Below are 11,270 nucleotides of genomic sequence, written 5' to 3' on the forward strand. Positions count from 1 at the left end.
TTCAGGACTTGTTTCTAGTTGGAAACAGTTCAGGGCCGGCTGTGGCCGTTTGGTTTTAATTGGAAACTGTCTCTTTAAATTTCGAGGAGATCTGTGCACATGCGTAGTAGAACCCTCCGAGGGTGGGGCTGGGGTGCCCACTATCTCAGGCACCCCTATATAGTCACCAGAATGGAGGTGCGCAGACAGCAAGGGACCAATGAACAGCTACCAAAAGAGAAGAATGTCCACACCTTTATCTCAGCAGTTTTACCAGGCGTCTGTGGCCGCTCCAATCTTTCCCCCACGTGGTCTCACCCAAGCGGCGGCTCCTGGAGCAGCCGAGCGTCCCGGACTAGAAAGCAATAGATTTCTTGCTTCTGCCACAAATTCTCCCAGCTGTGAGCCTTCCAGCCTTCTAAGTATTCCTTTATATGTGGTTCAGAGTTCTGGGACCATCCCCTGAGCCTGCTTGTTCGGGTATTCTGTGTTGTTGTTGGCGGAGCTCTCTGCTATACATCCACCCGATCCGCCATCTTGTTTCTTCTTCCACTTTCTTTTGATGTTTCCTGTTTCTTTTAATATTTTGCCCAAGTTGTTTGTTGTTAAGTGCCACTGAGTCAATTCCAACTCATAGCAACACTGTGTAGGCTTTTCGAGGAGTGACTGATGTGTTTGAATTCCCAGCCTTGCGATTAGCAGCGCAGTGCTGCAACACACCAGGGCTCCATATTTTCCCCATAGAGCTCTTCAATATTTGGACATTTCATTATAATACTTGACAAGTAGTATACTTGTCAAGCTGCCCATTGAAATTTTCTGTTCAGCTCTTTTACATAATTATTTCTTGCAGTTGCTTTAGCTTTTTTACATTCAGGAACAAGTTTCAGAGTTTCTTTTGACATCCATTTTGGTCTTTCTTTTTGTCCTATAGGGTTGTTATGAATTGCAATCAACTCAATGGCAGTGGGTTTGTTAGTAAGTTGTTTCGTGTGGCTTACAGCTTAAGGAACAAGAGTGACAGTGGAATGATGTGAGGTTAGAGAGACGCAGAGACTGTGTATTATACAGATCTGGTAAATAGTGCAGTGGAAAGCAATGGAAAGATATGTTAAGCCAAGGAGTAATATGATCTGACTTAGCAATTATTAGAGGTCACATAGGTTTCTTTGTGAAGCATAAGGTTGGTTCTAAGAGGAGGTCCTATTAGAAGCAGGGATACCAGTTAGTCAGGATATTGCTGTAGTCTAGGCAAGAGATACTAATAGTATTTCTATTTAAGTATGGCAGTGGAGATGGCTAGAAATTGACTAATTTGATCTATGCTACAGAGGTAAAGCAGACAAGACTTGGTGGCTTGAATGTAAATGGGGATGAGAAAAAAGGAAGGACTTTTGGAATTTTTGACTTGAGCAGCTGAATTGACCTTGGTTTCATATACTAATAAGAACAGTGCTGAAAGAACAGGAGAGATTGGATTTATTTGGAGGTAGGGGCTGGTGAGAGGAAGGCAACTAGAGAATCAAGTTCTGTTTTGACCTATTTACGTTTGAGATGCCTGTTAGACATCCAAAAAGAAATGTTAAGTAGGTGGCTTGAAATGCAAGCTTGGAGTTCAGGAAAGAGGTTGTTGTTGTTGTTGTTGTTATGTGCTATGGAGTCGGTTCCGACTCAAAGCAACCCTGTACAGGGTTTCAGAGGCTGTAAATCTTTATGGGAGCAGAAAGCCTCATCTTTCTCCCGTGGAACAGCTGGCAGTTTCGAACTGTTGAACTTGCGGTTCGCAGCCCGATTCGTAACCACTACACTATCAGAGTTCCTAGGAGAAAGGTTAGAGCTAGAAAAATAAACATGGAAACATGGAGACTATCAGCTTATGTACTGTTTTTCATCAATTCCATAAACATACTCTTTTTTTTTTTCACTTTCTAGCTTCTTGCACATAAGGTTACATCTTAATAAGATCGATGTCAGCCAGCTAGCAGTCATGATATCGTTGTCATTTGCAGTTCAAGTTTGCATAGAAAGATTGCCAGAATCAGACTTTGCAGAATGAATGTCAACAGCTCAGAAAAGTAATATGGAGACAATATTGGATTGCCTGTTTTAGCCCCCCCCAAAAAAAATGATTTGGGGGTAGGAGGGAAGGAAGTACCAGTACGGTTTCATTATTTTAAGAAATTCTGTATTGCAAATTCTCTCTATGGCACAGAGAATAATATTGTGTAAAAATAACCTGTAAACATCAAAACTTTTCAGTAAGAAAGTAATTCAGAAAAGTTGGACTCTGAATGTAGAGGTCAGAATTACCTTCAAAGATTAGTTTGTTTATACAAGGACAAGTAAAAAAAGTGTTGCTACTAGGGTTCTAGTTCTTATATGCACAGGTTTGTTCCAAACAAAATATGTTTAAACATGTCTCTGCGATCAGTTGGGTGGCTGCAGACCAGTTCTCACAGTAATACATACACTCGTCTTAGTCTCGTTAGGTGGCTCTCCAAAAAGAAAAAAAAAGGTCCAATAAAAACTGGCTTTAAAGTTTTTATTGTGAATTGAGGAAGGTTTACAGACAAGATCATCAGTTTTCCACTCAACAAATCATTTACTTTGTTTCATTTCAATGATTACAATCCCCTCCATGCAATAACAGTTATCCTGCTTCCTCCCTGTGGTTCCTATTTGCATTCTACCCACCTTCCCATTCCTTCTCAACTTTGCCCTTAACAAAATTGTTGATCTTTTATTGTTGAATGATTGACCATTCCATGGTAGGCATACCTTACTAGTGTTATTGTGTCTCTCCTCCCCCCTTTCCACCCCCCCAACTATGAACCTATCTATTGCTTAGCTGAAAATTGAAAGACAAGGATGAGTTCCTTTCCAAACCTGAAGGGTGGTTAAGGCCTATAGTCTCAGGTTTCTCCAGTCACTGCTTTACCAGTAAACCTGGTCTTTTTTTTTTTTTAAATAATTTTGAGTTTAGTTCCACATTTTACCCCACTCTACCCTCTAATGTGATCTTTTTTAGAGCAGTTGGTAGTGATATCCAGGAACTGTATATATAGTTCTTCTGGTCTGAGTCATGGAGACTGATGTTCCTGTGTTCGCTTAGTCCATTGGGCTAATTGGTTCCAAGCGTCTTCAATTGTTATCACTCTTCTTTCCTTCCACACATGGAGAGACCAATAGTTGCATCTCATGAGCTTTCAAGTTCCCAGACACTGCTTACCAAAGTAAGATGTAGAACATTGTCTTTGTGGACTGTGTAATACCAGTTGACCATGATGTCCCTTGAGACTATGATTTTGAGCCCCCAGGCCCAGGAATTCAACTGTCTTAAGATGTTTGATAATGTCTAAGAAGCCCTCATCATTTTGCCCGCTGTATGCTCCACCACATTCATAGTTGTGTTTACAGAAAAGTTAAATACTCATGTATTTAACTTTTCTGTAAACACATAGTATATATATTTGTGGGAGGGGCAACCTTGATAGATTTTCTTTGACACAGGATAATCACGGGGCTTTATTATGAAGAAGTTGTAAAGAAAATAGAAAACTGCACTGGTAAGAAAAAGGTCAGGAAAGTTGCACTGAGGAATTTTATTTCTATCACACCAATGTACCTGCTCATTCTTTGAGAGTAGCATGCATAAACTCTCCTACAAGAATTTTTTTTTTTTTTTTTAGGAAACCTTACCTCATCCACCCTACAGCACTGAGCTTGCCCTTTCAGACTTACTTTTGTTCCCACAACTCAAAGAAAGTTAAAAAGGAACACTATTTGTTTCCTGTGAGGATGCCAAAACTTCCACTTTAACGTAGTGTGTCAATCGAATAATACAGAATTCTTCAGGGTAGTGTTACAGACATTGAATCATGATTTCAGAATTATATAGCCCTAGATGGAGGATATATTAAGAAGCAATAGCTTCATATCTGGGTATTTTTAATAAAGGTTTCTGTAATTTTATAGCAATACTTTTATACTTCTCATATTTGCTATTTTATGCTTATATAATTGTTGTCATTGTTAAGTAAAAACCTGTCTGCATATAATACAGCTCTTTCAGTCGTGAAATAAAACTGCTGAATGTTAAAAAGACATTGTGTTATACATAGTTTAATAAAAGTTTAGCAATATATTTATAACATGTGTATTATAGAATTGATGGCTCTTAAAATCCATTGAAATACAGTAGATGATAGTGAAAAGCCAGGGAATAGATAGGATTACATAAAGACTTAAAGAATTTTACAGAACAAGGAGCTCTGGTAGCGTAGTGGTTACGAATCGGGCTGCGAACCTTAAGGTCAGTGGTTCGAAACTACCAGCTGCTCTGTGGGAGAAAGATGAGGCTTTCTACTCCCGTAAAAATTTACACCCTCGGAAACCCTGTACAGGGTCGCTATGGGTCGGAATCGACTCGATGGCACTTAACAACAACAACAACAACAACTATATATATAGACTGCCTCACCCAGACTTCCTACTCAGCTTTCCAGATTCAAAGTATATTTCTCTGAAAAGCTTTTTCTAAAACCTTTTATCCCCATCCTAGATTCTAAGTACAGAATAGAAAATGAGGCCATATGTTGCTAACTTTATCTGCTTTGAGTTTATTTCCCTACTGTTTGTGTTTCTAGGGAGAAAATCTGGAGGGTTATACTGAGTGCCTGTTCAAAAGGAATCTAAGAGTGTTGGTAGGAATAGAACTTGGCAAATGAGTCAGACAGTGAATAGTTGTCTTATTTTCTTGTGATTTTTTCTGCTAATCAGATATTTTTTTTATCCCCATATCTCTCCTCTGCCCCCTGTTTTTGTTTATTTTAAGGAATGGCCAGAAGCAAGGACCATAAAATTGAGCGCTATTCGGGTAAATGAATTTATTTTCGTTGTGTTCAGGGATTTTATATAGCTTAATTTCATTTATAGAACATACACCTTTACCTTTTTTTTTTTTAACCTCCACAAAATGAAAGTGAAGTGTTTGCCTTCTGAATTCATTTCAGTGATTTTTATGTGAGTTAATTAACACATACCCTCTACAATCTTCTCTGGAATATACGTATTAATAATTTGACTTTTGATGTTGTGGTCATGTATTATCTCATTTTATAGTGCAATTGCATATAAAAATATGGCTGTAATGAGACTGATTTAATAAAACCATACACAATTGTCTCATTGTTATGGAAACTCCAGCTGTGTACATACTTAATATAGACAATAATATAATAACATCTGCAGTTATGTATTTTATTTTATCTGTTGAGAATATACACATCACAACTTATACTAATTCAACAATTTTTTACAGTGACATTTCATACAACCTTAGGGGGCAATCATTTTTTATTAATGGGGGAGGAAAAATTCATTCTTTGAGTTATGTAACTATTCTCACCCTTCCATTCTGAATTGTTCCTCCCCCATTAATACAAATTGACTGCTCCCTAAGGATGTGTTAAGGAGCTCTGGTAGCGTAATGGTTACAAATCAGGCTGCGAACCTCAGGGTCAGCAGTTCGAAACTACCAGCTGTTCCACAGGAGGATGATGAGTCTTACTGATCCCGTAAAGATTTACAGCCTCTGAAACCCTGTACAGGGTCGCTATGAGTCAGAACCGACTCCACGGCACTTAACAACAAGGTTGTATTGTTATCTTATGTTAACTTTCTAGAGTTCTAAAATAATTAACTGTTTCCATTCCACATTACTTTATTCAGTTGACCACCTAAATTTTTTTGCCAGTGTAATAAAACGGGTTGTGTAAACCTTGCACTTTGAGTACTTTTTGACGTGATTGTTTTATTGGTTGAGTGCCCATTATAAACCTGGCCCCTCTGAGCCAACTCTTGGTGTATACATCTAGAATGATTTTCGCTTTTCTTAGGTCAAAAAGGAGGCACTCTGGTGATACAGCGGTTAAGCAGTTGACTGCTTACCCAAAGGTTGACAGTAAAAACCCACCATCTAGTCTGTGAGAGAAAGATGTAGCAGTCTACTTCCATAGAGAATTATAACCTTGGAAATCTTATGGGGCAGCTCTACTCTGTACTAAAAGGTGACTATGACTAAAGAATAGGAAGTAGAGAATAAACATAGCAAAATAATTTTCTTTTTTCTGTGCCTGCAGGGAAAGAAATGGAACTGGTACTTGGACTATTTGTTTTCAGAAGGATTACAAGGCCTGAAAATTTTCTTAAGACATAGTATTCATCATTCTGCCTCTGACGAATAACATAAAGCACAGTGATTAACATTAAATGTTGACATAAAAAATGGAGCATACTAGACTAAATGACTTCTTTCTTGCTACCATGGCCACATGGCCCAACTTGAGTTTCTATATTTGTTTCACCAACAGATTGCATCCTCAAGGAATACTCAGATTGGTGATTCCATCCATGGCCCAGGAAAGCCATGATATGGCTAACTTTGATTTTCATAAGTTAGATTTCTTAGCCCACTATTGAAAACTCACTTCTTCATTAGGCTCTGCTTTCCAGCAAATTACCCATAAGGAGACACATCTGTTATCTGTGGGATATTCATATATGTGTATACTATAAGCTGCATAGATGAAAAGAACAGGTAATATAGTAGCAATTAATCCATGGATTAATGCAAAGTATTCTGCTAAGTCAGTGCAATATTTGTGGATAGTGCCATTTTCTTACTGTGGATGACAGCACCACAACAAGTCAGCGTATGTAACTCTAAAAACTGGCTGCTGCCTGTGCCTTTACTGGTAGCAATTTGATGAGGGGAGGAAGACGAGAGGATTGCAGGGCAATCAAGAAATCAAGACATTCAAGACATTCCTTTTTTTTTTTACAGTTTGATTTTCACATAATGGCTTTAATTTAGTGTGTATGCATTTGTGTATTTATGCCAGTTTTTAAATGTTCAGACCTAAATAAACTTAATTGCAACTTTACTTTCAAGGATAATTCTGAAACTTTCATTTTATTTCAAAGTAGCTAAACTATCTTGCTGAAAATTTATTCAGTGCTACCGAATAACTTTACCTTTATTAATAAATGCATATCATTTAGAGAAGTAAAGTTGAACTTATTTTTGTCTAGGGATACTAGACTACTAACCACAAGATTGGTGGTTCCAGCCCACCAGCCATTCCTCATAAACCCTATACAGGGTCATGAATCAGAGCCAACTCAATGGCACTTAACAACAACAAGGGGTATACTGTTGTGATTTCTTTTTTCTTCATTCCTAAGCAAAAAAAAACCCAAAACTATAATATTGAGTAGTCTAATAGTTACAGTTTTATGTCAACTTGACTGAGCCTGAATATTCAATGGTTTCTTAGTTAAGATACGGTAATCCCCCATGATGAGATCTTACATAATGTCATTTTACCTTCTTGATGAGATCTCCTATGTGCCGCCAGTTATTGGAAGAGAAGTGTCCTTGGGAGTGTAGCCTACAGTGTCTGTCATCTTACAAAGATAAAGGGAGAGAGAAATGAGCAAAGAAAAATGGACCTACTACTCGGTGTGACGCTGTAGGATAAGCCCTGGACTGCAAGGTCAATTGGAGCTGCAAGGTGGCAGTTCAGACCCACCATTCGCTCCTCGGAAATGACTCAGTAGAACTTACCTGGGAGTGGAATATGTCCATTTGACCTGAGGTCCCTGCACTTTGGAGCTCCTAGATCCAGAGGGAGGTTGTTCCCAAGATGAATGCTTGTTGTTGTCATTGTTAACTGCCGTCAAGTTAGTTCTGACCCATAGAGATCCTGTATAGGGTTTCCCAGGAGCAGCTGGTGAACTTGAACCACCGACCTTGCAGTTCAAACAACTTTGCAGTCCGACGCATTAACCCGCAGTGCCACACCAGGACTCCACTGAACAGAGATCTCCAAAAATGTTGGGCATAGAGGTGCTGAAAGGAGACAAGGACCTTTTTCTAGAACTGACAGAAAGCCTTCCCCTAGAGCTGGCACTTTAAATTTGGACTTCTAGCCTTCTAAATTGTAAAAGACTCAATTTCTGGTTATTAAAGACATTCACTTGTGGTATTTCTGATATAGCATCTCTAGATAACTAAGACAGTGTTAAGACTAGAAATTTCATTAATTCAATAAATATTTATTGTGCTAGATTTTCTGGGAATACAGCTGTGACCAATATAAAGTCCTTGTTTTTTGGAGCTTACATTCCAATGGTGTAAACAGACAAAAAAAATACAGCAAGTTTCAGGTGCTTATGAAGAAAGACCAGGAAATAGAGACAAAATGTTAGAGGGTTACTACTTAATATGATCAGAGAAGGCCTGTTTGAGTAGGTGATAGAGAAACCTAATGAAGTTGTTGTTGTTGTTAGTGCCATGGAGTCGATTCCGACTCATAGCCACCCTGTACATGGTTTCTGAGGCTGTAAATCTTTCTCCCACGGAACAGCTGGTAGTTTCGAACTGCTGACCATGAGATTAGCAGCCCGATTCGTAACCACTATGATAAGCCTTGTGATCCTATAAGTTAGGGTAGAATTGCCCCTGTAGGTTTATGGAATCAAGCCGCCACATCTTTCTTCATTGATTGGAGAGGTGTGGAATCAAGAGTTCTACTTTGATTGTGTTAAGTTGTAGATACTAAGTAAGCAACTGGATTTCCAAGTCTGGAATGCAGGCTACCAGTTGAGACTGAAAAAAATTGATTTGAGATACATCAGGAAATAGCCTTGATACTGGATGAGATTATGTAATGCAGCTAGAGAAGAGAAGATGGCAAAGCACTGCGTCCTGGGGTATGTCAACATTAAGAAGTAGAGGAGGCTTGGAGGAACTAGCAAAAGACTTAAAAAAAAACAAACCCAACACTGACTTAAGAGACGTGGTGCTATAGGATAAGTACTGGACTGCTAACTACAAGGTCAGTGGTTCAAACCTACCAGGGGCTCCAAGAGCGAAAGATTCACAGCCTTGGAAGCTCTATATAGGGTCACTGAGTTGCAATCACCTCAGTAGCAGTGAGTTTTTAGTTGGTTTTGGTGTGCTAGAAACCAAGTGAAGAAAATAAAGAAGGAGTGTTTAATGGTGTGGTACATTGCCTGTATGTTGTTGTTGTTATGTGCCATAGAGTCGGTTCCGACCCATAGCGACCCTGTATAGGGTTTCCGAGGGTGTAAATCTTTACGGGAGTAGAAAGCCTCATCTTTCTCCCGCGGTGCAGCTGGTAGTTTCGAACCGCTGACCTTAAGGTTCGCAGCCCAATTCGTAACCACTACGCTACCAGAGCTCCTTTGTTCTTATGTACCCTCTATGTTTAGCTACTTTGAAGTAACTGAAGTTAGCGTTCCCAATGGATAAATTCTGCATTTAGAAATTTCTCTTACTTTGTACTCAAAACTTTCTGTATTGTTTTTCAAAACATGGTATTTTTATTCTTAAAATTAAGTACCATTTCCAGTGGTCAGAAGGGATTATGGTTGTCTATCGTGTTAATTTTCATCCAAGAATTTTAATTCCTAACAATTTTCAGATCATTGAAGAAAATTTCTAAATGTAAGCTTACCTTTCAGGGAAAAAATGGGTTAGTCTTTTGGCTTAATAATGATTCTCAAGATACTGTTTGTTTTTGCTTCTGTTGGGGTTTTTTTGTTTGTTTTTTTGGTTCATGTCTTAGTTATATAGTGCTGCTGTAAGAGAAAAATCACAAGTGGGTGGCTTTGATAAACACATTTATTTTCTCAAAGTTTGTTGCTGTTGTTAGGTACCATCAAGTTGGTACCAACTCATAGCAACCTTATGGAAAATAGAACAAACACTGCCTGATCCTGTACCAATCTCACAGTTGTTGCTATGTTTGAGTTTATTGCTGCTGCCACTGGGTCAATCCATCTCGTTAGGGATCTTCGTCTTTTTCTCCAACCTTCCACTTGACCAAACATGATATCCTTCTCCAGGTATTGGTACCTCCTGACAATTTGTCCAAAGTATGTGAGACGATGTCTGGCCATCCTGGCTTTCAAGGAGCACTCTGGCTGCACTTCTTCCAACACAGATTGGTTGGTTCTTTTGTCAGTACATGGTACTTTCAATATTCTCCTCCAACACCATAACTCAAATGCATCAATTCTTCCACGGTCTTCCGTATTCACTATCTAATTTGCTCATTCATGTAAATTATTGAAAATACCATGGCTGGGTCACACCTTAATCCTCAAACTTTGCTCTTCAACGCTTTAAAGAGGTCCTTGTGCAACAGATTTGTCCAGTGCAATGTGTCATTTGATTTCTTCACTACTGCTTCCATGAGTGTTGATTGATCCAAGCAAAATGAAGTCTTTCACAACTTCAGTCTTTTCTCCATTTATATGGATGTTGCTTATTGGTTCAGTGGTAAGGATTTTTGTTTTCTTTACACTGAGATGCAACCCATACTGTCTTTTATCTTCATCAGTAAGTATTTAAATCTACTTCGTTTTCAGTAAGCAAGGTTGTATTATCTGCATATCACAGATTATTAATGAGTCTTGCTGTAGTCCTGATGTCCCACTTTTCTTCATAGAATCCAGTTTCTCAGATTATTTGCTCAGCATGAGCATTGAATTGAATAAGTATGGTGAAAGAATACAACCCTGGCGAACACCTTTACTGATTTTAAACCATTCGGTGTTCCCTTGTTCTGTTCAAACAACTACCTCTTGGTTTATGTACAGGTTCCTCACAAGCACAATTTAAGTGTTCCAGAATACTCATTTTTCACAGGATTGTCCATAGCTTGTCACAATACACACAATCGAAAGCCTGTGTGTAGTCAGTAAAACACAGGTAATAGTCTCTGTTTTCATCCAAGATCCATTTGACATCAGCAATGATATCCTTGTTCCACATCCTCTTGTGAATCTGGCTTGCACCTCTGGAAGTTCTCTGTCAATCCATGGTTGCAGCCTGTTTTGTATTACCTTTAGTAAAACTTCACTCACATGGTATATCAATGATACTGTCTGATGATTTCCACATTGCCTTGGGTCACCTCTCTTTGAAATGGGCAGAAATGTGGATCACTTCCAGTCAGTTGGCCAGGTAATTTTCTTCCAAATTTCTTGGCATAGATAACTCAGTGTCTCCGATGCCGCATCAATTTGTTGAAATATTTCAATTTGTATTATATCTATTCCTGTTGTCTTGTTCTTTGCCAATGACTTCAATGCACTTTGGACTTCTTCCTTCAGCATCATTGACTCTCAAAATGGTTGAATGTTGACCACTTCTTTTTGGTACCGTGGCTGTGGATTCCTTCCATTTTCTTTTGATGTTT

The 11,270-nt window shown here is 38.7% G+C and overlaps 1 protein-coding gene across 1 annotated transcript in view; it reads left to right on the forward strand.

The window, feature by feature from the left end:
• Positions 1–6,224, forward strand: part of CENPI (centromere protein I) — a 69,287-nt gene extending 63,063 nt beyond the window's left edge. The window contains exons 18-19 of the mRNA XM_006869114.1: positions 4,814–4,855; positions 6,120–6,224. Coding sequence (XP_006869176.1) covers positions 4,814–4,855; positions 6,120–6,224 — 147 coding nt within the window. The remainder of the gene's footprint in view (positions 1–4,813; positions 4,856–6,119) is intronic.
• The last annotated feature ends 5,046 nt before the right edge of the window (positions 6,225–11,270 follow it).

Source organism: Chrysochloris asiatica, unplaced genomic scaffold (assembly GCF_000296735.1).
Source record: "Chrysochloris asiatica unplaced genomic scaffold, ChrAsi1.0 scaffold00126, whole genome shotgun sequence".
NCBI classification, from domain to species: domain Eukaryota; kingdom Metazoa; phylum Chordata; class Mammalia; order Afrosoricida; family Chrysochloridae; genus Chrysochloris; species Chrysochloris asiatica.